Raw genomic sequence first — 24,453 nt, forward strand, 5'->3', positions numbered from 1 at the left:
CTTCTCTGAAGTTAATTGTTTTCTTGGGAGGTTAGATTACATCAGGCATAGGAAATGTGTTGTTTCAATTAGAGCATATTGTAATTCTGCTCAAATTGAGAACATTCTTTAGGAGAGCAGTGGGGTCCCTTGCCCGCCAAGCATTTCGGTTACATTAACAAGGATGTAAATCTTGTCTCTTGGGTTTCCTCGGATAATTAAGGCAGAGTCAACTGGGATAAAGGCAGTTAAATGTAGGCAGGGTGCTTTTCAGTTAGTATACGTACCGCTTTTGAGACATGTACTTGGTGACGATTGCTTGAGAATTTTAAGTTGCCAGTGGAACAGAATCAGTGGTTCATCTCCCTTGGTCATGGAAGTGCGGATGATGGTTGGACAGGCAGGTGCTTGTATTCCTACAAATCGCAGACTTTAACTGGCATTGGCACGGCAGTTACAGGAGAGTCTTGGTCTAAATCTGCCAGAATTAGAACCAGTCAGGAGTGAGTCGTGATTCAGTTGCCTGAAAGTACAAATAAGCAGAAATCCATACGTCTGGGTGACTGCGTGCATGTGTGCATCTATTGTATTTTAAACTATTTGACGCTGGGTGTGGGTGCCGAAAACCCGAGAGTAGAAGCGTGGGCAGGAGGACGTCCCCGTGCGAGGCGTTGAACCGTCACTCTTGATTCAGTCACCTCTTGCTCTACAACAAACGGCCTCAGACCTCGGGGCCGATGACCACGGCTGGTCGTTACCTTCGTGACTCTGGCTTCGCTGGGTTCTGCACCCAGGTAGCATCCCTGGGGTCCTGGAGTCTGAGGAGGGCGCCCTATTGAGGGTGTGCTCCTGGGGCCGGAGCTGGCCTGGCCCCTGGCTGGCGGCTCGGGCCCCACGGCATGCTGGCAGGGTTCCGAGAGGAGAAGTCATCAGCGTTTGAGGACTGAGGCCATTGACCCTGCTTTCCTCGGCGGGTGGTGTGGAACGTCTGTGCCGTGATCGTGGGCTGGGAAGGATAAGCTGTGAGGTCGCCTGCAAAGAGGGTCGCGGCGTCTCTCGGCATCCATTCCGTGCCCAGTGTGGCTGGACTCTGGGCCCCTTAAAGGCGGGGCCCATGTTGTAACAGGGAGGGACCCTGCCCACGTGCACAGTAGGCCTGTGGGAAGTGTGGGCTGCGGGGGCAGCACTGAGTTATGAGCACCTGAATGTTTCTATGGAGACGTTTATGGGGTGAATCACGCAACACGCTGCCGCCCCCAGAAATGACCCTGCCTATTTAGGCTGATGGGTTGGGGGTTAGTCTGTCAACACCAGTGTCGTGACCTCGGGCAGACAGAAGCCCACTCGTGTGGCGTAAATCCACACTGAGAAAGTTTGTGTGATTTGTGAAGGTGTGCTTTGTTGGGGCAGCTTGGCTGATGATAAAAGTTGAGTGTATTTTTGTAATTATACGTTGTGAAACAGTTATTCAGCTGTTGAGATAGTCTTAAATTTTTTTCTCTGCATTAAAAAAAATTTAGATTAAAGAAATTTTTGGGGGGGTTGCCTGGGTGACTCAGTCGGTTGAGCGTCCGACTTCGGCTCAGGTCATGATCTCATAGTCCGTGAGTTCGAGCCCCATGTCTGGCTCTGTGCTGACAGCTCAGAGCCTGGAGCCTGCTTTGGATTCTGTGTCTCCCTCTCTCTGCCCCTCCCCCACTCATGCTCTGTCTCCCTCTGTCAAAAATAAACATAAAAAAAATTTTTTTTGAGAGAGAGTGCGAGCAGAGAGGGGGCAGAGAGAGGGGGAGACACAGAATCTGAAGCAGGCTCCAGGCTCTGAGCTGTCAGCATAGAGCCCGACATGGGGCCCAAACCCACGAGCTGTGAGACTGACCTGAAGTCTGATGCTTAACCGACAGCCACCCAGCAACCCTAAAAAATAATAGCTTTTAACTTTATGTTTGTTTCTGAGACACTTTTTTTATTTTACTCATCTTGTTTCTTTGGGAGTTTAAGAAAAAGCAAAGGCCTAAACATGTATTCATGTGACTAGAAATAATGCCGGAGAAGGAGCGTGTTTGTGGATAATTGGCCACCACTGCTCGCTGATCTCAGATTCTTCTTGGAGCACCACGTCTGTGGCTCCTCTCTGCTTACTGGGTTCTTCAGCACCCAAGGACAGGCACCCATTCCTGAGGGGGCACTGGTGCCTCGTTGCTTGTAGTTAATACTAAGTTGCTATTAAAGACCAACACACAACCAAGAACCAGAAGTTAGTGGTCAATTTGACCTTGAATGTACCATAGGAAGGTTCCCCATCATATGCAGATCACCTTTAGAAAGCTGGCCGTGCCTTGCCATCCAGAGCGCCCTAAGGAGCGAGCCGTCTGCCTGCAGTGACTCAGGCACCCTTTCTGGAGCTGGACGCGTGTTTTCTCCTGTATCAGAGCCTCTCTCGCGGCATGCCTAGTGAGGAGATGAGATTGCACTCAGGAGCTGGGTGAGTGGTAACGCGTGCCTCACACACAGGGTAGGAGACCCCGGCCCCTCCTGCACTGTGCAGGGAGGGGGGCCAGGGGTGGCTCTCGTGGCTCCTGGAGCCCCATCCTGGCCCCGTTCTCCAGAACACCGTGAGCACCACCAGGGCGACACGACTCCCGTCCCCTCCACCTCCACGCGCTCTCGTGCGATTGTTGATTTTCTTGAGCTGTGTTCTCATCTGTGCCCTCTGCTGTGCCCTCTCTGCCCTTTCTGGCCCTGCTGAAGTGACAGCTCTTCGAACTTCTGTTGGGGCCGAGACGATTTGAGCCGTGGAAACGTATGTGGAAAGTAAGGGGCAGACGCACGGGGGCCGTTCCTGGTTATGTGTGCGTTGGGTGGGCGCTTGGGCGCGGGGCAGAGCTGTGGAGCTGCGCGGTGTCGCTTCCTGAGGCAAGCTGCACGTACAGCTTAGGATTCGGATCCAGCAGGTTCGGATTTAGGAAGATTGAAATACTCCCTTTGGACCCAAAAGTCTGTTGCTAGGCAATATCCTATGTGCTGAGACATTCAGACCTGGGTCAGTTACGTCTCTACACGTGGGAGATCTTCAGCCACGTGGGGAAGATTTAAAGGCTTGGCCTTTGGTCACGTTGCTTAGACCACGCATCGCAGAACGGGTTAGCGCCATGTCAACTGCGTGTCGGGATACCGGGTTTTGTTTTTCTAATAGTTGTAGTTAACGTCCTCAGATGCGCGTGAAAGCGTTTATAGACGTGTATAAGCTGACCGGCCTCAGTTCCCTTGCACACCTGGAGAATTCTGTGTTCTCTGCGATGACGAACACACCACACACACACTTCCTTTATACGAAAGTGAAGCGCGTCAGTAGCCTGGGCTCCTCTCACTGCGTATTTGTGACGTAACTTTACCGACATCCAGCGGCAGGCGGACGCTCTTCAAACTCTGCACCTCTCTTGGCTTTGTTGGCGTGTGTATTCCTCCTTATACTTGAGAAGTAAATTTCCGTAGCCTTCAGAATTTTTTCTGCGAGACGAGGCCTTCTCAACCCCGCTGGAGAAGAGATGGGAAGTATTCAACATTTTACGTGGCATAACTTTTTGTGGAGTGGGTGAGGAGAAGTGTGTATGTGTTGATTGTATTTGGGGTAGGTGCAGGTGTGTGTGCAAAAGGTGCATAGCAGATGTGTGTGAAGGTGGGCACACAGTAGGTGTGCAGGTGTATACACAGTAGGTGTGTGTGTGTGTGCGCCAGTAGGTGTGTGTGTGCAGAAGGTGTGTGCGCAGTAGGTGTGCGTGTGATGCTTTCCCGTGTAGCAGTAGCAGAATGTTGTGTTTCGGGAGGCCGCGGTCTGCTTTTGCTGGCTTGCCACGCCGGGGAGAACAGTCCCAACCTCAAGGACAAGGCACACGCTGTGTCGCTTCACTTCTAATAAAAACGTTCCGTTCAAGAACATGTGTTTCTGCCTTGCGTGCCAAACACACACAGAAATCTTGGAGAACCTATGTAGCTCACGGAATTAATCCCTCACGGGAAAGCCTTCCCTAACTAGAAATGGTGGAAAATATAATTGAAGCCGTAAAGGCCAGAAGCGGCGAGTTTGGTGTTGATTAGTTCCAAAAACATCCTAGAAAAGTCACAGAAACAAGCACGCCTCTCCTGTCGCCTGGCCGGCTGGCCACGAGAGGCTGTGGGTCTGTCACCCTGTGTGAGGCGGCTGGCCTGGACGGGGCAGCGGGGTGGGGCCCCGGGGTTCCCTGCTGCTGGCTCCAGTTCCGCAGGAGTCCTTCGGGTCCCCGGCAGAGGCTTGTCGTACGAAGCAACATGGGTGCAAGTGGGCACAGGGCACCCGAGAGCTCGTCCTGGAGGGTCTCGGTCTCTTGTGAGCGGCACGGACAGTCGTTTCAGACTTGGGGACGATGCGTCGGTGACGCTGGCTGTCGCTTTAGGCCCGTCGTGTGTCCTCTGACTGTCGCAGACGGGTCGGTCTCACGCCGGGCGGTGGTTTGGGTGGGAAGGATATTAACCACGTTTCCCGAGAGGTTGGATGAAGTGATTATTTGAATGTAGTTTTACGGTATTTTATGAAGCCGAAGCGTTGTCGTCTTTGAGGGGCTCAGAGAAGTTGAGGCCGAAGGAGCTTTATAACACGCAAAGCGCTTCCAACCGAGTGGCCACACCGTGTGCTGGTGGAGTCCTCACGGTCCTCCCTGAGCCCCTTTGGGTGATCTCGCATCAGAGTTTTGTGACCAGTCAAGGGAGGAGGGGTCTTCAAATCAAGGGCAGGCCTTACAGTCAGTTTCACATATGTTTAAGAGGTTGAATCAGATAGTTTTAATACCATCAGATCGACAGATTTTATTCATTTCTATTCTTTGCAGCACTTAGTACAGTATTATGTTATCCGTTCTTAATGATTATTTATTGATGAATTCAGTAATAATTATTCCAAATTAACTCTTAGTTAATTGTAAGATGTGCGAATGGAAGGCATTTCCAAACATTTTTAAGCTGTTTAGAAACGGAACATATATTCACCGATGATTTTCATCGTAATAGCCTGGAAACGTATGGGAGAATACTTATCTAATGCTTACAGCTCAGTAGGCTGAAAAGTTGTGACTGCTGAGTCATTGCAAAGTTCTCTTTGGTGGCATCCAACTTGTGGAAATTTTTGTGCATGAGGGAGGTGTGGTGATTTCTTTACGCTTTTCTCTCACCATCTTTTTGACGTCTCTGTTTCGCGCTTGCGGGCCTGCTGTGTCACGGGTGGCACGTTCACGTGACCGGGTGGGCAGCCGGAGCCCACGGCCGGGGCCCGTGTACCGGGCGGTTCGGCTAATGACGCAGAGCAGCCGGGGAGCACGTGAAGGGTTCTTTAGGCCCGAGACTCCCGTTCCAGGAGCCGTTCTAGTGGGACGGCCGAGAGGAAGCCAAGTCACCACCGCAGCCCTAGGAACGGAATTTCTGAATTTCTGCTAGCGGCGAGTTGGGTGGAAGGTGAGACTCTGGAAGCAAGATGGCCGTTGATACCCCTGTCATTGGACAGAAGTTTCCCTCCTTCCTCATCAAAGAGGTTGGGAATGAAAGAGGGACACCCGTTAGGACATTCCGTTCCCCTTCTGACCAAACCCGGCACTTGCCTCGCGCAAACTCAGGTGCTCTGACAGGCCCCCTTGCGTGAAACCCGAGCCTGTGCCCCCAGCCTCCCTGTGGAAGGAGAGAGCTTGGTCAGTGGAGAACGTTCTCGGGAAGTCGGGTGGGAAGGCTGCCGTCGGCGTGCTGTCGGTCTTCAGGGTCTGGAGGCCTCGGGAGCACGTGGTCATCCTGTGGGACGCTGAGCAGGGAGGAAGCAGGGCCATCGAGGACTCACCCCCCGGCCGTTGTGACAGCGAGAGGCATGCCACGTGCCGAGTCTTGATGGGTAAGAGTCAAGAGCCCACCTGGAATCACGCTGAGCCCTTGACCCATCAAATGACGAGATTACTACAGAAGAGAAAGTTTTTTTGTTTTTTGGTTTTTTTTAAATAATTTTTATCTTTATTTTAGAGAGAGAGAGACAGAGCACAAGCAGGGGAGGAACAGAAAGAGAGGGAGACACAGAATCCGAAGCAGGCTTCCGGCTCTGAGCCGTCAGCACAGAGCCCGACGCGGGGCTCGAACCTGCTGACCGCGAGATCCTGACCTGAGCCGAAGTCAGATGCCCAACTGACTGAGCCACCCGTGCGTCCCCAGAAGAGAAAGTTTTCAAGCACAGTAGAACTTCCCATTTGTTTTTAACCCACTTTGAGAGTGAACCGCTGAGTATTCAATCCATTGTGTGTTCACGAGGAGTCTTTGATCTAGAGATCCTAGATCCATTCCGACCACGGAGCCTGGTTAACAAATTCAAGCTGCTGCTTCAGTGGTGAGCTGAATAACTTAACAGAATCCTACGTTGTCTCACTCACTCGCTCATCTTGGGTACCTGAGGGACAGTGAGAACGCGGGTCCTTTTCTCCCGCGTCAGGAGCCCGTGATGTGCAGTCGTCCCGCTGGCAGAGGGGCCGGGCACGCGGGACCACGCGGGCCGTGTCTGCAGATGCAGGAGGCTCCGCTCTGGACTCCGTGAGGATTAGGTTTAGAAATTTGCGACGGTCCGTAGCAGGGCCGGTGCGAATGCCAGTGTTAACGCTTTGCACAGTTCAAGGGCAGAGGTCAGCTTCTGACCCGGTAACATCACAGAGTCAGCGTGGTTTCCACCCTGTTCTGAGCAGCCAGAGAGGTTCCCGGTTTCCTCTCACACAGGTGAAAAGGGGAACACCTGGAAACACTTCGTGAAACACCACCGGTCTCTTCTCTGTCCTCTGAGGATCGTCTGTAGTTCGAAGATGAAAGGGCCAACACGCCACGGGGTTCGGGTGGGAGAGCGAGTGTAACGTCAGAGACCGTCCGGCTCGCGTGTGCGCGTGCGCGAGCAAGAGGGAGGCAGGGAGATGAGCCTACTGAGCTGATGGCTGCTCCGTGCACAGCATACATTAAGGAGCTGGAAAAACGATGGAGGAATTATTTTCTCGTGCCAACAGATACGGTCCCTTACTTTCAAAATCCAGGCCATTATTTCGTGTTGACTCCCAAAGTAAAACAAAAAGCTTGGACGGCGACCCAGACTGAGTTTTAATTCTGTTTTTTCCTCTGTGCCTCTGAGCGCGTGCAGTTGCTCTCACCAGCGGTTCTCCCTCCCCGTTTCTGCGTCACGAGACGTACACGACACTCGGCGTCAGGGACGGTCCCGTGCCCGCCGTCAAGTTGGCCTGAGCCCTGAGTTGGGCGCTCTAGCTGGAGAAGAGTGAAGACGCGTGTGTGCGGCTGAGTTTGCAGCGGAAGCCCGTGGAAAGGTAGCGGTCAGGGCGCGGGCCCATGCCCCCCGTGATGGCTGCCGCTGCCTGTCCGCGGAGGCAGCCGCTCCCCGGGAGTGGCGCCGGTAGAGTGACACGCGGACCGCCTGGGCCACACGGCCGGACGCGGGCCGCCGGCTGCTGGACACCGGGTGCGCCCGTGGTGTGCAGGGGTCTCGACGAGGTTCTGAGAGGGGCCCGTTAGTGGGCGGTTCGCTGAAGTAGGAGGGGAAACCTTGGCTCCTTAAAAACAGGCCTTCGTTGGGGCGCCCGGGGGGCTCAGTCGGTGGAGCGTCCGACTTCGGCTCGGGTCACCATCTCACGGCGCGTGAGTCTGAGCCCCGCGTCGGGCTCGGTGCCGACGGCTTGGGGCCTGGAAGCCGCTTCTGCTTCTGTGTCTCCCTCTCCAGTATCCTGGGGGAGGGCTCAGGCCCAGGGGGGAGCAGGGTCCGGTGTTCGCCCTGTGCCGGTTCCGGGAGGAGCATGCCCTCAGCACGTGGGGGGAGGTGCCTCTTCTGCAGGCTGACAGGGTAATGAGAGCTAGGTCCGGAACGGGCCGGTTCTTAATGGAAAATTGGAACTTGACTGTTGAAGAGACCATCGCTTGTTTTGTCTTGATTTTGCCGGGTTTCTCACGATTGCCGTGAAGCAACGCGAGCAGCTTCAGAGTCCCGCCGGCGTCCAGCTGGTCCTGTCAGCAGCCCGGCCCTGCCGTCGTCTTGCCTTTGTGCCTCGGCCAGTGGCATCTCCCGTGCGCCGGCCGTGTTTGTGGCCCGCCCGGACCCCCGTGCCTGTCTGCACGCTCGGGGGCACCCGGCCCTGCCAGTGGGGAGAAGCCCGTGGGTTGGCCCTGTGGGAGGGCCGGGGAGAAGGCTGCCCCCCGAGCCACCTGGAGGCCCTGCGTGCGAGCGCCCGGCAAGGGTGGGGGACGAGAGAAGAGCCATCGGCACTTTCTCTGGAAGGAGGGGGACTGAGCTCCGTCAACCGGAGGCTTGACCGGCCGGCCCCGGGCATGGGGTTACTGTGATCCAGCCGAGGGTCTGAAGGTCGGGAGTCTGTTCCCGAGCTACCACCCCACAATCAGTGCCCCCCGCTGCGTGGTTTAGGCAGCAGTGTGCTCTCTCGCAGTCGGGAGGCCTGAGGTCTACTATTCATCGGGGCTGCGTTCCTTCTGGAAGCTCGGGGGGGCATCTTGCCTGCCGCTCCTGGGGGTTCCGGGCCACATCCCTCCACCGCCTCGTCTGTGGTCACGTGGCACCCGTCTTCCCACGTGGTCCAAATGTCTCTCTTCTTAGGAGGATGGGTACTTTTGGATTGGGGCCCGCCCGACTCCCATGTGACTTCTGCTCGTAGCTTAATCTCATCCTCCCGGATCCCGGGTCCACGTTTTATTTACTCACTTCTTGAAGTTTATTTATTTTGAGAGAGAGCGTGCGCAGGGGAGGGGCAGAGAGAGAGAGGAGGAGAGCATCCCAAGCGGGCTCCACTCTATCAGCACGCCATCAGGGCCACGTGTGGGGCTCGATCCCACGAACCTGAGATCGTGACCCAAGCTGAGGTCAGACACCTAACCGACCGAGCCGCCCAGGCGCCTCCACGTTTACAGGTCCCCCTTACAGGTACTGGAGCTCAGGATGTGGACGTTCCTTTTGGGGGACACAGATGGACCCGCCGCCTCCCTTCTCGGACCCACGTGCCCTCGAGGTGTGTAGCGACCCGAGGTCCGGGCCGCGGAGCAAGCCGCTGTGAGGTGCCGGCGCGCGGTGACGTGCTGGTGCGGCGGGGCCTTGGGGAGCGGCCTGAGCCTGCCCGCCGTGTGCGCATGGCCGTCCTTTGGGGAACACGTGGGGGCGTGTGGCGGGGGCCGTTTTGCACGTGCCTCCCGGTGCCGGAAGTCAGGGTGTGCTTCGGGACTGGGCTGTGGGGTCGGGGCCGCCGCCTCTGGGCCTGGTCCCGGACGGGGCGAGTCGTCCGTCCCTAGACGTTCTCTGCTTGGTGTGCGCTAACCCTGGCTCAGCAGAGAGATCCGTTTCTGAACCTTGCTTTGCGCAGAATGAAAACGCCGTGCCGATGGGGGCCACGGCACCCGGTGTGAGGCACGTGCACGCGCGCGTCAGCGGGCAGCTTGTGCGTGTGTCTTCTCCGGACAGACTGTTCGCGTCTCCCTGCGGACGCGCGTGCGCCTGTGACGGGCACCCGTCCGGGTCTCCGTCTTTCCCTCCAGGGCCTGCGGGCCGCACCCTCCCTTGGCAGGTGTTAGTCGGCATTTGCAGTTCCCCTGAGACACAGACGCTCAGCGACGCTTCCCACAGAATTGAGCCCAGTAGGAAGGTGGCATCGCTCCTTCTAGTTCTTTCTTTGGCCACACGGTGAGCACAGCGAGAACTTTGCTTGTTCCGTGCAGTGAGTTTCTGAATTCGCGAAGTGACCAGCGCCACGGGAGCGGGAGCAGAAGCATCGTGCGTGGCCGTGGCTGCCGCCTCAGCCCGTCACGGTCGCAGAGTGTGCAGGTTGGCAGGCCGGGTGCCCCCAGGCACCCCTCCCTTTCCCGAGTGGGTGTGACCGTCGCTGTGCCGAGTGGACGAGTCACGAGATACACGGAACTGTCTTCTGTGTCGCCTGCTCCCCGTCCACCCCGTGCGCCCCTTCTGGAAGCCAGGGGCCTGGGCCCCGCGGGGAAATCCGGAGGTCTTTGGACTTGGCTTTGAATCATCACCCTCCCCACCCCCCACCCCGCCCCAGTCTACTAGGAGGTTGTAAGACACGTGGTTAAGATTTGTTCCCAGGAATGCTGTCCTATCTGGAGTGACGGGGGACGTGTACCGAGTGTCTCCAGACGTCCGTCTCTGCTTTACTGTGTTTCTTCGGGTTTTGCTTTGCTTTCTTCCCAGATTGCGTTGGAGGTTTGGGCTCCGATGCTGGAACAAGCCGCAGAGCAGGCGGCAGGGACTCTTTATTGCTGCCTGCCGCCTAGGGTCCTTATGTGAGCGGGGTCCGGACGGCGGCCCCTGGGGCCCTCCGACCCGCAGGCCTCCGAGGAGTTTTCTCTGCAGGTCTGAGGAGTGACCCCGGAGGAGCGGTGTTCTGCGTCTGCCTGTGACTCCCTTCTGTTGGTGCTCATTTCTGACCGTCTACTCACGGCGACTCGGTTCACGAAAGCACTCAAAATGGAGCCTGGGAAACAGAGGAGTGTTCCCGTCAGGGGTTTAAAGGCTTAAGAATGATCATTTGTTTCTGGCGTTTGCTGTGCAAACGTATGAGAAAGATGTGGGGCTGGCGGACCTCCTGGCCAGTGGTGCTTGGGGACATCCCTGGGACAGGCTGACGGACCTGGTTCTCAGCTCCTTGTTTTCCTGTCACCGGGAAGCTACTTCTTGCCTTCACATTTAGATTTGAAAAGACTGCTCTCCTTGAGTCTGTTTCCTTAACGAGTCGGATGCCAAAATGAATGACAAAAACAAGTAAGCGACCTTGTGTTCCAAGACACCTTTGGATTTCCTGGCCTCATCTTTGTTCCTGGCCACACACACTTAATTAGTCAGAAGTGGATCTTAGGTTTTGTTTTGTTTCATCTGAGCACATTCCGGCTTGGATTTGGAATTTTGTATCTAAACATTACTGAAAAGTCCTTGGACTTCTTGAGTTTATTTTAGGTTTGTAGCTGTTTTGTATTATTTCATTTGGGCATTAAACAGTCTCACAGTTGGCACCATATAGAGGGAAACCGGATGGGTGCCCTCCAAAATCCGGTGCTCTTGGATCCAGGAGTCCCTCCGTAGGCTGCTTCAGACGCATCCCCTATGCCATTAATGGTCCCTCGCCTGACAGTGACGGGCCTGTCTCACTACTGTGCAGGGAAGCCCCGTCCGTGAGGCTGGGAAGGCGGCAGGTGCGTGCGTTCTCCGCGGGGTGACCGCGGGGCGCTCCCAGGTCAGCCGCAGGAAGCCTGGAGGGATGCTTCTGGCTGCTGGCCTGGGAGCTCGCTGCATTCCTGTTAGATTTTTCTACATTCCCGAGCCTGTTGGAAAAGGCCACAAACATCAAATGGGTGGGAAGGAGCCGGGAGCTCACCATCGGAGACGTCCCGCTCATTCGAGGGCAGGAGGGAGGCGGCGGTGCTGGGCTCTCGCCCCCCAACAGGGCAAGGATGGGCTGCGCACTTGCGGTGGGTTCGTGGTGGGGCGCCACCGCGATCCGTGCGACATGGCACGTGACCTCATTTTTGCTGCTCTGTGTTTTCGATTTGACGTAACTAGGCTTTATTCCTCACCAGTTTGAAAGCAGTTCCAAATGTACACATCGTGTCTCCGCCTGCTGTGTGTTTCAGGCGGCTGCTGGAGCTTTGAGCTGCTCTCAGACCATAGCAGGCAAATGAGATTCTTGTGTGATTGATTTCTGTAGTGTTTTTACTTTCACCCGCCTCACGTGAAGTGTGTCATCCTAGTAAATTACAGCTGCGGCGGGGGCACGTGACAGAGCGGACCGTCCCCTGCCCCCTGGCCTCCTTGTGAGTGGCTCCGGCTGAGAGCCTCCCCGAGGCCCTGTGGGGCGCCACCTGCCGGGCCCTCTCCTCTTAACCGCTGTCTCTGTGCCTCTCTGTATGCCCTGGTCCCGGCCTGCCTTGCGCTGGTCACTGACACCTTTCTCTGCCCTGACTGTGGCCTAGAAAGGAGGGCTCCTGTCCCAAGCCCTGCTCGGTTAGTGCGGCTCATTCTTTGATTGTCAAATGGCACTAGGTGAAGGGTAGACTGATACACTTGTCGGTCGGTGGGTTTCCCTCCTCACACCACAGGGGTGCCGGCCAGTCAGTGGTCGTGACGTGCCCTCTGTGCGCAAGCTCGCGGAGGTTCTTTCGAACCTGCTCTTAATAAACATGTTCCGATGGCTGGGAAACCGGTGATCTGTAACTTGGCCATCCTCCGGTCAGACCTTCTAGACCTTCTCCTCCTTCGTCCTCCCTTCAGGGCGAGAACAGACTCTGCCGCGTAGGTCCAGGTCGTGGATGCTGTTTTGTGGCCCCGGGTGAGACGAGGCCCCCACGTCTGCCGGACTGCGGTGTGACAAGGAAGCCCTGAGAGGCCCGGCTGGCTGGGCTTGGGAGGGAGCTCCCCACGGGCAGAGCAGTCTCTTGCCCGCTCCTTCCTCCCTGTGTGTTTTCTCCCTCAACCTCCCCTTAAGAGAGCTTTTCCAAATTTTGAGGACTACCTGAAAAGCGTCGCAGATCGCTTCTGTGTGGCGACGTCTCTCTGCCCGTGGCAGAGCCCCGGCCGGGGTGCCGATGTGTGTGGAGGTCAGCCCGTGGTGGGGGACGTGCCCTTGGAGGAGCCGAGTGTAGCTGCAAGGGAAGCCGGTGAGCAAGGCCAGGCCGGGGCGGTGGCCCGGGTCCCGGGGGCGCCTTCCCCGGGGCTGCTGGAGGTCGGCGTGCGTGAAGCCGGCCTGGAAGACGCTCTGTGATCCGGGTCTCGGTGGAGCCTCCCCGCACGGCTTCCTCCGCAGCCAGCCCGGCTCCTGACGCAGCCCCCCAGCGGCCTTTCCGTCCCCTGTGGTCCCCAGAGAAGTTGTCCCCCTGCGGGGCTCTTGCTGCCTCCCTTTCTCCTGGGGCAGCGCGGCGCCCCCTTCTGGCCACGTCCCCAGCCCTTGGCTTTGAGGTCCCCGTGGTGAGCAAGGGCAGGGCGCTAAGTGCCCGGAAGGCCTTTCCCACCAGTCCTGTGCGCGTTGACTTGGCCTCATTCCCGACTCGCCGTCAAGAGCCACCAGTGCGGGCACGTTGAGGAGGTGTGGTGTTTGGAATGAAGTCTCAGGTGGAAATGTTTTCCTGTCTTTACTTTCACTCGCCAGCCAGGCTGGGGATGTGCCTCCTTCGATACCATAACGAAGCACGTTCGATGCTGCGGTTTCTGACTTTCCAGTTCTTACGATTTACTCAGTCGTGTGGCTCGTGTGAAAAGTCACCTCGTTGGCAGTGCTGACAGGGAACAGTTTGCCCTCTGGAAACCGTAACCTGCCCTCCATCGTAGGGGTGGTGGCTCGCTTTCAGAGCCAGAGTCAGACGGAGCCTTGCCTGGAAACGGCCCCACGACTGCGCGGCTTTCATGAAAACATAGTTGGCGATCTGACCCTAAACCGGCGTATTCAGGGATCTTTTGTATCACGCAGTGGTGACTACGTTACCTCGTGCTTTAGCTCCCGGGTTTCAAAACGTCGTGTGGTTTTTAAGTTCAGTCCGGGGTGCAGCAAAACCATGCTAAGTGGGGGTGGCTTCGCTGCACGGGTCCCCCGCTCCGGCCCCTCCTCCCGCCTTCTCCCCCCACCGAAGGGCACCGAGGACACCGTAAATGTCTGTGCGGCTTTGAGAACTTACCACCAAGTGCTTTTCGTCTTTTCCCCGTTCTGGTCTAGCTGTCGTGAGGCCGAGTTGCCGCCCCTGTGCGAGCCCTCCCCTGAGCCACACACCTGTTCGCGTGACTCCACCAGTTAGAGGGGGGGGAGTGGGGGCCACCCCTGCCACGTGGGGGGTGGAGGTACGGAGCTCAGCAGGACCGGGTCCTCTCTCTGACCGTGAGCAATCTGGTGGAGGGTAAGTCCCGGGAAGAGAAAACGTGAATGCTACGGGGTCTTTGGTTTTCTCTGGTTTTTTCAAACCCTTCTTTCGAACACTCGTTGGTACAAATGGGTCATGATTATGGTGGGAGAGGAGCCGTCGTCGTTGTTGGGTCAGCCCTTGGAAGTGGGAGGCCAGCTCCTTGGAAGGAGACGGCCGAGGAGAGGCCGGCGTGTCGTGCGAGTGTCCTGTGGCTGCGGTGACCGGTGCCACACGCCTGCAGGCTCACGCCGGAGGCTCGTTCTCTCACGGTCTGGAGGTCACAAGCCCAGTGTGGGCTCACGGGGCTGCGGTCAGACTGTCACGGGGCTGGCTCCTCCCGGAGGCCCCAGGGGCGAATCGCTTCCTGTCTGCCCCAGCCTCCAGGCCTGCCGCACCCTTGGCGGGTGGCCCGTCCTCGTCCCCCGTCCCCCGTCCTCCAAGCCAGCGGTTGGCCCCTCTCTGCCCCTCCGCAGCTGGGAAACGCGGTGTGTGACGCGGGGCCCACCTGTTGCCGCAGGACACTCCCTGTCTCCGTGTCCTCGCCTTTGTCCCACTTGTAGGTGCCTCTGCCGCGTCTAGGGCACACCCCCAGGATCTGGGGGGTTCATCTTCCTGGCACAGCCGGCTGGTATTAGAACACGACACTGCCTGCAAGTGGTTTCTGAAGACACACGAGGAGGGGTGGTTGAGAGCCGTCTGCCGTCTTCTTTTCTGAGAGTTGAACTCATCTGTGTTTTTCTAGGGACGGACGGACGCATCGTTAGAGAAATAGAACTTTTGCTCGTCAAAAACTACAGTGCCGTTTAAAAACCACGGACTGTATTTTTATACAGACTGCTGGAGATCTGTATCCGAGCCCGCCTCTCCCGGGCTGAGCAGCCCCTTCCTCTGTCTCAGTGCCCTCACCCTCTTCCTCAGCTCTGACCACTGGTGCGGGAGGCAGTCGGGCCGGTCGGGAGGCACAGTCATTCCCGCCCTGCTGTGGACTGCCGGCAAGCATCCGTGATCCCGTTGACAAGTCGTTTGAAGGGGGGTGGGATACGACTCCGGGTATAAACACGCACGGTTCACGGCAGCTCCCTCGTGAATGCAAAGCCACGGATGCCCTCACCCCTACCTCCCCGTCCGGCCTGCGGGGCAGCGAGGCGGCGGCCCACCTGCCCAGCTGTTGGGGGGGGGGGGGGGGCAGGAATTGGGCCTGGGGGTGGGGTCGCCCACGAGTGGTGGGGTCACCCAGAGCCCATCTCCCGGGGCCTCATCTGCCCCCTCCTGTCGGCACAGCTCACAGTGGGTGTCCCGGGGACTCGGGGCCTCCCGTCCCCCGGGGGTTCTCCTCCATCAGCATCTCGGACCTCCCTCCCGATGGCAGCTCCTCACCCTGAGCCCCTCTCCGCACCGCCCGCAGCCGTGGGGTCCCTGACTCAGGCACGTCTCCGCTTTGCTTCATAACCGCGGGCGTCCGCTGCCCGGTTTCTTTGTGTGCCTGGCTCTTGAGCACTCTGGGGGCTCCCGGCGGATGCGGGTCGAGGACGTGCTGCCATTTTCTGTCCCCTCCAGGCTGCCTTCAGGCTCTGCCCCCAAGAACCTCAAAGAGCAGTGGTTTCTGGGAGGTGTCCGGGGGCTCCTGCCTCTGTCCCACATCCCTCTGCCTCCTTGCCTCTCTCTCGTCACCCTCGGCCCCGTCCCTGAGCTCACTCGTGTCCAGTGTGTGGGTGTTTGAGGGGGTCACTTGCACGCGTTGCACGACTCGGTCACGCCGCGCACGCTCGATACACACTCGCGCCATCCAGGCGCTGGGTTGCCGGTCGGATGTCATTCCAGGGTCATTCACGAGACAGACGGGCCCCGCTGTGTGGTCCTGGGCTCGTCCCCCGTGGTTCACGTGGTCACGGCGGAGTGGCACCGGTGTCTGTGCTGACGGGGTCTGCTTTGTCTCTCCAGGTGCTGCAGGGGGCCCAGCTGATAGCCGTGGCCTCTTCCGACCCTGCTGCCGCGGGGGTGGACGGCTCACCTCTCCAGGGCAGCGACATCCAGGTCCAGTACGTGCAGCTGGCTCCGGTGACTGACCACACCGCTGCAGCTCAGGTGGGTCCCACCCCGCGTGGAAGCACACACCCTGTCCGGATAGGTCCCGGGGCTTCTGCAGCTCTGAGCACAGCTTGCGCGTTTCTCCTTCTGATGTCCCCCCGCGAGCAAGGTACATTGTCACGGAAAGGCACGTGACTTGGACACGGGCACCGACGTGGGCGGTAGTTTTTGTAAGTGCCCGAAGCAGTGAAGGCGAGGGCTTGGTTCCCGGCCCACGGGCCGCCAGGTGTTCATCTGCAAGATCAGGGGCCAGCGTCCAGTTGTGCCTCTTGAGCCCACGGGGCCAGCTCCCGGGGACTGCAGAACGAGAGGGTCCCTGTTTACCGAGGTCTCGCTGCTGCTCTGAGAGTGGCAGGGCCCAGAGGTCAGCACTCGTGCAGACAACAGGCTCTGCCTTTGTGGCCTTTGTGGCTCGGCCTTGACCCTTTCCCAGGGGCGGGTTGTGGGTCCTTGTGCCCAGTGGCTCTTCTCTGTGGCACAAATGCAGGATGGCGCTTCACTCGGTCCTGAGGGGCCCCGTCTGGCCTGGTTGCCGGCCTCCCGCCTGGGCGCCTCCTGCGTGGCAGCCGAAGGCCTCGCTGGGAACCACACGGGCATTGGGGCCCAGGGTTCCCTCCGCTCAGTTTGTGCGTACTCCACGCACCGTCTGATGGGCTCCCTGGCCCCCACCTCCCGTCCCAGAAACCACTCGTCTCCGTGCTCTCCTAGAAGCACAGCAAACGGTCTGGACACGTCCCGAGATGTCAGATAAGGGGGCTGCTGCTTGGGGATTTGACACGTTTGTAGAGCTGCCCCCCTGGTGAGTGCGCTTGGCCGGATGAACACCGTGGACGACCTCTCCTCGGATCTCCTGGGTCTGGGGAGCCAGGCCCGGGCCCCCCACGCTAGGGCCAAGAGCCCGCTGGAGGCCCCCTCGAGGGGACGGCATGCTCTCGATCCGATGGGGCGACTGTGTGTTTGTGAGAGTAACCTAGGACGGGTCCCCGGACCGCGGGGGTCACTGGCACAGAGCTCAGGCCGCGGGTGGCCCGTGTTCTGAAACCTCGCGGGCCTTCCCGCCGAGCCCAGGCCGAGATCACCCCTGACGCAGGACTCCCGTCTGCCCCGAGCGTGGCCGGTCGGCTCCTGCCGGCCTTCTCGTACACCCTGCCGTCCTCTGGGCCGCTCCTGTACTCCCACATCCCGGCACTGAGAAGCGGTGTGTGTCTCGATGCCACGGGCCTCTGACGCGCGGAACCGAGGCCCCGGATTTCCACGCAGCTCTCTCCCCTCTCACGCTCCGCTCGGGCCCCGTGCCGGTGCTGTGCGTGTGCTCAGCTCTCGGCAGGAAGGAAAATTCTTGTCTGCTTTCCTTGCAGCCTCATGAGGTGGTTGCCGAGGCATGGAGTTCAGTGGAGCCAGCCGGGGTGCTCGGGGCGACCTCGTGACCGGGTGGCCGGCTGGGCGGACCAGGCGCTCCCGGGAGACTTCGGTTTTTTACCTCCCGATGCGCGGCGAGGCCCCAGCTGGCAAACGCGGTTCCTGGAGGAGGCGCCGCCTCTCCGCCTCTCGGTCCCCACCACCCACCGGGCCACCCCGGCCGCTCCCGCGTGAGGGGCCACCGCAGCCCGGTGTGGCTTTTGTGCAGCGGTGACCGCAGCGGCCCACCCCACCCTGGACGTGAACCAGGAAGGGTCGGGTGTGACCGGGAGCCCATGGCGTTGGGGCAGGAGGTGGCGTTCTCTCTGGTGGGGCCCATTTCGGTGGTTTGAGCGTTAACTTGTCCCGGAAGAGAGCGCCCCCCCCCCCCCCCCCCCCCCCCCCCCCCCCGCAGGCCCGCCTTGTCCCACGCCCGGTGGCTCGTGTGATGCCCCGTGTGGTTGTAAGCGGGGTCATTGCACGAAGGCGGTCCTCCTCCCCGCTGCCCAGCAGTTGCAGAAGGGTCACGCGGCGTGCGCCACAGACCGGGGATACCGTGTGCCGAGCTGTCTCACCGGACCGGGTTCGCGGTCATTTGACACATTTCAGAGTGGAGGAAGGCCGTGTCCATCTTCGCTCTTTGCCACCCTGGGCTTCCTGTCTGTGTTCTTGGTCTGCATTCCTGCCTGGCCGCTCTCAGGACCCACTTAACGCGTCTGTATAAGAACAGGCCAGAGAATGAGGTTTGCACCCACTGGGGTGTTTTCCCTGTAGCAGACGCCACTCGGCACGGACTTGAATAGTCAGTGGGTTACACGGCAGCAGGGTGGCCCCGGGCCCGGCCCCCCGTGCGTGTCCCCGGAGCCCGCTGCTCCTGTCCCCTCACCTTCCGTGGCCCCGCTGGTGCCTCACACAGACGCGACCACGTCTGCGGAGGGAAAGGGCTCCTGTTTCTTCATCAGCACCAAGGCCTCCACTCCCGTAGGTTTCCTCTCGGTTCGGGTTTGCCCATCAGAACGGGGTCACATACCCGAACTCGCTCCTGGAAGAGATGAGAGTCCCCCAGGAGCCCCCCAGGGGCTGTAAGAGCCGTCTAGCTCATGAGAGGATGGGCTTCTCTTGGGCAGGAGGCCAGGGCACTGGCCCCATGGAGCAGCCAGTAGGAAGGGCAATGAGTGCCTGTGCCCAGGCAGGTGCCCGAGTTCTCACCCGTGTGGGAGGCCAGGGCTCCCCGCTGCCTCCATTCCCTCAAACGTCTCGAACGTTCTGACTCGTCTGCTTGGAGCCCTTTCTCTACGTTTCCTGCCCGAGACACAGGTCTGGTGCTGCGTTTTGAGGACACAGGAGAAGGGAGGGGTCCTCATCAGAGTGTGGGTGTCCCTGAATCCCAGGCAGGTCCCCACCTCATCTGTGCTCCGCCTTCTGCGCGCCTGGGTCCAAAGCTGCCTTTCTGGTTTTTCAAGGGTGGGGAGGGACTCTCGCTCCCACAGGGGCCTCTCTGCCCGGCCTGTAACCCACCCTGCCCCCTCTGCCTGCAGCCGCCAACACGGCTGAGTCCACTTCCCCAGAAATTTCCCAGAGATGTGTGGTCGCCTCCGCTGTGCCTTGCAGGTTCATGCTCTGGCCGTTCTTGCCCGCCCTCAGTCCTGGGCTCCGTGGGCCGTGTGGCCCATGCCTGTGCCACGTCCTTCCACTGCAAGGGCCCCTCCCCGCTTTCAGGACGCACCGCGTGCAATGTCATTTGATATTCAGATTTCAAAACTAAAGCGTTAGTCTGCGATAAGAGCTGCAGGGGGCTCCTGCCCGCCAGCATCGGTGGCCGTCTGCCTTTCTTCCTTCACACCCGCATTCCTGGCCTCTGCAACCAAGTTTCCTGCCAGGGCAGCCGGAAACCCACCTCTGAGGGTCCGATCTTTGTGACGTTGCCTTTGGCCAACGGCGTAGAGGAGCCTGAAGAAAAAACCCAGTTATTCTCTGTTTCGGGGCTTGTTCGGGATGATTGAGCTGGATGATTGGTGACTTACTCCAAGTCGTATTTTTCCCTTTGTCTTAAAACTGTGAATATGCATTTCAGGTCCTTTTAATATCTGTAGATCATTGATTAGAACTTCTCTCGTTAAGGAGAGAAAGGTGACTGCCCCTGAAATGTTTTCTGGAACGTTGGAGCAGTTTTTATAAGAAGGCAAAATGGTGACCGAAATTCTAGGTAAACAGGACGGGTTAAGTACTCCAAAGGCATTCCCCAGTGATGCGCAGGGGTGGGACTGGGAAATTAGCACAGAACCTCGTTGGGCCACAGAGCACGTGTGGGGAGGGTCGGTGGGTAAAGAGGGGCCACGGCCCCGGGGAGAGTCTTCTCCCAGAGCGGTGAACCTACGACTCTTGGCCCTCTCTAGCCCTGTTGTGTGTGTCTGTTCCATGCACGAGAGCCATTGGTGTTCTGTGACCTGTGAGTGACCTGGACGTGACCCGGACTTGCGTTGGTGGGTACTTTTATAGAAAGCCCTCCTCTCTCCCCTCTTGCAGACGGCTGAGACCCTGCAGCCCACCCTGCAGCCGGAAATGCAGCTTGAGCATGGAGCGATCCAGATCCAGTAGGCGGGCCGGGCCACCCACCCACAACAGAACCTAAGACAGAGCCGCCGCCGTGCTCAGCGCTGGCCCCGGCCAGCCACCCTGTTCTTCACGCGCCCTGGTCCCATGGCTTTGCACGGAGGTGACTGCACATGCTCTGTTCGAGTGCATCTGAAAGCCTCACCCGCCGGGGAGAGTGTCCCAATGCATACAAGGTGACAGTAACGGCCGCTGCCCCTGCCAGAAGACCCTTACTTTTTGTCCCACCGTCGGCGTCTAGAGAAGAGTGGGGAAGCACAGCGTGCGTCGCATCAAGTACGTGCGGAAAATCAAGAACTACGATATTTTTCTCTGTTCAAACAGCTTTTTTAATTTGCTATGGTGTTTATAACAAAAAAGAAAATTGAAAAAAAAAAGTGGAGTAGCAGAAGCCTTTTGCTGTGTGCTCTGTTCAGTGTAACGAAAATAGGTATTTGCAGAAGACAACTAACGATTTTGATGGAAATATTGCTTACCTACTTTTCTAGGGGGAAATGCTCTCAAAACTGTTAATTATGCATTTCTAATGAAATAAAATGTATTTATGACCACAGCAGCTTTGTATCATTTCCTCTTGAGAGGTGGTTCACCCTGAGGCTGGCCTCGTTCCTGGCGGGTGCTTGGGAAGTCACCCGATAGGCCCTTTCAGCCGTGCTGACGCCGGAGGCAGGGTCCTTGTCAAAGAAAGGGTCGTGGCTGTTTCTTGCAGTCCGGTGTAATGGGGCCCGGGAATGGCTTCCCCAGATGCCAAGCACCGCGCCATGGCACGCCCCCTCTCGAACACGGGTGCCCCTCGGGACAGCGTGAGCCTGTCTCGGTATGGGGGGAGTTTCCGCAGGCAGACTGTGCTGGTGAATGACACGGGCCTCTCCCAGCTGTACAGAGTTACAGCCCTGGGGATCCTTAGGGAAACTCACACCCAAAGAAGCATGCTTTAGCGTCTATATTTTAAGAAGAAAGATAGTTCCAAAACCGAAGTCCCAGAGGGGCTTCGCATGACGTGTCCCCGGCAGTGTCTGGGCCGCTCGGTCCCCTCTGTTCTGGCAGTTACCCTGGCGGCTCTGGGAGATTCCCATCAGGAAGTTGTGTTCACCTACTCGGGCGCGCTCCAAGTCGTCATCTCAAACAGTTGGTATCTCCCACACCACCACGTTGGGGGTTGCTGCGCCGGGTAGGTTAGACCAGCGCGTGCTAAGGGGTGAAGGCGGGCTCGGGCAGCAGCTCCCGGGAGTGGGGTGGTGCCTCCGCGTGCCACGCCTCCATCCACCCTCCAGGGACGAGCAGAGCACCGTGGGGGTGAGGACAGTCCCTGGGAGGGGCCATCCTCCCGCAGATGGGAACGGGAGAGAGGACCGGCTCCACAAGGCGGGAGGAAGATCCCGTTCATGCGTCCGCAATCCCGGAAGAAGGTTAGGAAAGAAAGATGACATTTACAGGATTCCGGACACGGAGCAGATCCCAAGGAGAAGTAAAAGGAAGCTAATGCTTGCGTGCCCACACATCGTTAAGGGCAGAGCTCACTCTCAAAGCAGCCGGAGAGACAGGACATCCCCCCGCGGTGGGGTGGCTCCCGGCAGCAGCACGGGCCACCTCCCACGCCCACCGGAAGTCGGGAGCACAGGCTGCTGCCAGCAGGGCACCGAGAGAAAGAACTTCTCGACGCCAAACTGAGTGTTCACTAGAACTGAATGTTGTTCAGGGATACTGAGGACAGTCGCCATCGGTCCCGGCATGTCCGTGCAGGGGTACGGCGTTCGTACACCCAAGAGAATTGAAAGCACACGGCCACACGTAAAAACATGCTCACAAATGGTCGCCGTGGTGTCATTGCTCACGGCCGAACAGTGGAGACAGCCACGTGTCTCTCAGCAGATGAGTGGGTAAGCTGAATGTGACCTGGCCACACACAAAATGAATTTTATTTGGCCATAAAAAGGAATGAGGGTCGGACATGGGTTATAACACAGGTGAGCCTCAAAAACATCCTCCTGAGTGAAAGAAGCCAGACACAGTAGGCCACACATCACAGGACCCCGTTTCTGTGAACCGTTTCGAACAGGCCAGTCGGTAGAGGCAGCAGAAGCAGATCACTGGGCGCAGGGGCCACGGAGGGGAGAGATGGGCAGTGACTGCTCGTGGGGGCGGGCTTTTGTGTGGGGTGACGAGAAGGTTTTGGAATTCAGTGGTGATGTTGGCCCAGCTCGGTAAATACACCGGAAGTCACTGAAATATACACGTAAAAGGGTGAAATTTTTGGCATATCAGTTATATCTCAAAGCCATTAAAGAATTGGATGGCATTTCAAAAACCTCTCATAAACAAAATGAAGGTATTACCTACAGATGATCCCTCCCATAAAGGAGATTGCAAGGAATTTTCTTTAAGAGCAAGAATGTAGATCCAGGAGGAGGCACAAACGGTAATAAACACAGATAATGTCTAAGTGCCCTGCCTAAAACCGTCTGACATTGAAATTTTCAAACACGATAAAATACTGGAGAAAATTGCCTTGTAAGTTGGGACAGGCAGGAAGGAGCTAAACTGTTTTAAAGCCCCTTTTTATTGCCCTGGAGACAAAGGATCAAGATCCTGTACGGTTTTAAGATGCCAGGCTTAATATCCTTGACAAACATTTAAGAAACGCAGTATAGAGGAAGCGTTAGGCGTGGGATATCTGAACAACGTGCTGAAGAAACTCAGCCGAGCTGACGGCAGGGCGCCGCGTCCGGCGGTCGAAGAGTGCGCAGTCTGCCCGCGTGCCAGACCATAAAGAAGGTCTCTACAGACCGCCCGGGACTGAGATCCTGCCGCCTGCAACTCTCTGACCACGTGGGATCAAGTTAAAAGTTAATGAGAGGAAAGGATTATGTGTGCAAAGGTTTGCAGATTAAGTAATGTGCTTTTAAAATCACCCGTGGGTCAAATAAATGGAAATAGGTATTTTTAATTACCAATTAAAAATGGCAGGTTGACATATCAAAACTTGTGCAACACGTTGAGAATTGTGAGTTGGTTTAGAAAAGGTTTATATTTCCTTCTGATACGTTCCCAGAACTGGGGCTGCTGGGCCCTACAATCATTTCTTTTCTACCTTCTTGAGGAACCTCCGTACTGTTTTCCTGAGCGGGCGGCACCACTTTGCGGTCCCACCCGCAGAGCACAAGGGCTCCCTTTTCTCCACACCCTCGTCAGCGTTCTCTCTCGTCTTTTTGGCGATGGCCGTGCTGACCGCTGTGGTTTTGGTTTGCGTTTCCCTGTTGTCCAGCGAGCATGAGGGTCTTTCCATGTGCCTGTGGACCTCTTGTAGATCTTCTTTGGAGGAATGTCTGTTCAGGTCCTTTGTCCATTTTTTTAACTGGGCTATCCGTTTTTTTGCTGTCAAATTGTGTGAATTCTTCATGTGTTTTGGAGACTAACTCCTCATCAGATAACCTGCTTGGCAGTTGTTTTTTTCTCATCCTGTAGCTTGTCTTTCCACTTTGTTGGTGATTTCTTATGCTGGGCGAAAGCTTTTTAGTTGGATGTGGTCCCTGGTCCCACTGGTTATGTTTTATCTTGTCGCCTGTGCTGCGAGTGTCTGTCCAGACCACCGTTTCTGAGACCCGTGTCAAGGAGCTTTGTTCCCGTGTTTCCTTCTAGGAGTTCATGGGTTCAGGTCTTACACTTAAGTCTTCAATCAATTGCAAGTTAGTTTTTGTGAGTGGTGTAAAATGTGGGTCCAGTTTGAGTCTTTTGCACGTGAATACCTAATTACCCCAACAGCACTTACGGTAGAGGCGGTCTTTTCTCCAGTGAGTATTCTTGCCGCTTTTATTCGACACAGTACTGGCGAGAGCAATTAGAACACCAGAACCAGCATATGATTCAGCGATTCCATTTATGGGAATATATCCAAGGGAAACAAAACCACTCAAAACCACTCAAAAAGGTATCTGCACCCCTACGTTAACAGCAGCATTGTTTACAGTCATCAAGACCTAGCGACAACCTAAAGTGTCCACGGGGAGACGAATGGATAAAGAAGATGTGGTATATGTACCCCGTGGAAATTCATTCTCTTGTAGAAAAAAAGAAACCTACCGCTTACAACAACACGGATGGACCTTGAAGGAATTAGGCTAAGTGAAATGAGTCAGAGAAAGATACCGTATGGTATCACTTGCATGTGGAATCTAAAACAAACGAAAGGCCAAACTCCTAGGAAAAGAGATCAGACTTGTGGTTACCAGGTGGGGGCGGGGAAGGGAGGGGAAACTGGAGGAAGACGGTCAAAAGGTCCAAACTTCCGGCTATAAAGCAAGTGAGTGCTAGGGATGTAACGAACAGCATGACGACTATAGTTACCACTACTTTACGATATACGCGACAGCTAAGAGAGTAAATCCTGAGAGTTCTGGAATTTGTCCCCTTTTTCTTCTTTTTTTTGTATTTATG

At 57.2% G+C, this 24,453-nt stretch overlaps 1 protein-coding gene across 7 annotated transcripts in view; it reads left to right on the plus strand.

Moving 5' to 3' along the window:
- The window catches only part of LOC122208655 (BTG3 associated nuclear protein), a 112,142-nt gene extending 91,572 nt beyond the window's left edge, over positions 1-20,570 (plus strand). For 4 of the 7 annotated variants that reach the window (XM_042919923.1, XM_042919924.1, XM_042919928.1 and 1 more), the window contains 2 exons: positions 15,862-16,005; positions 19,933-20,570. In XM_042919923.1, the coding sequence (XP_042775857.1) occupies positions 15,862-16,005; positions 19,933-20,004 (216 nt within the window). In that variant the 3' untranslated portion in view covers positions 20,005-20,570. Of the gene's footprint in view, positions 1-7,147; positions 7,280-15,861; positions 16,006-19,527; positions 19,613-19,932 lie in introns of those variants that run through there. The other 3 variants (XM_042919925.1, XM_042919926.1, XM_042919927.1) reach the window with 3 other exon arrangements.
- Positions 20,571-24,453: the final 3,883 nt, after the last annotated feature.

This window comes from Panthera leo, chromosome E2 (assembly GCF_018350215.1).
Source record: "Panthera leo isolate Ple1 chromosome E2, P.leo_Ple1_pat1.1, whole genome shotgun sequence".
Classification (NCBI taxonomy): Eukaryota; Metazoa; Chordata; class Mammalia; order Carnivora; family Felidae; genus Panthera; species Panthera leo.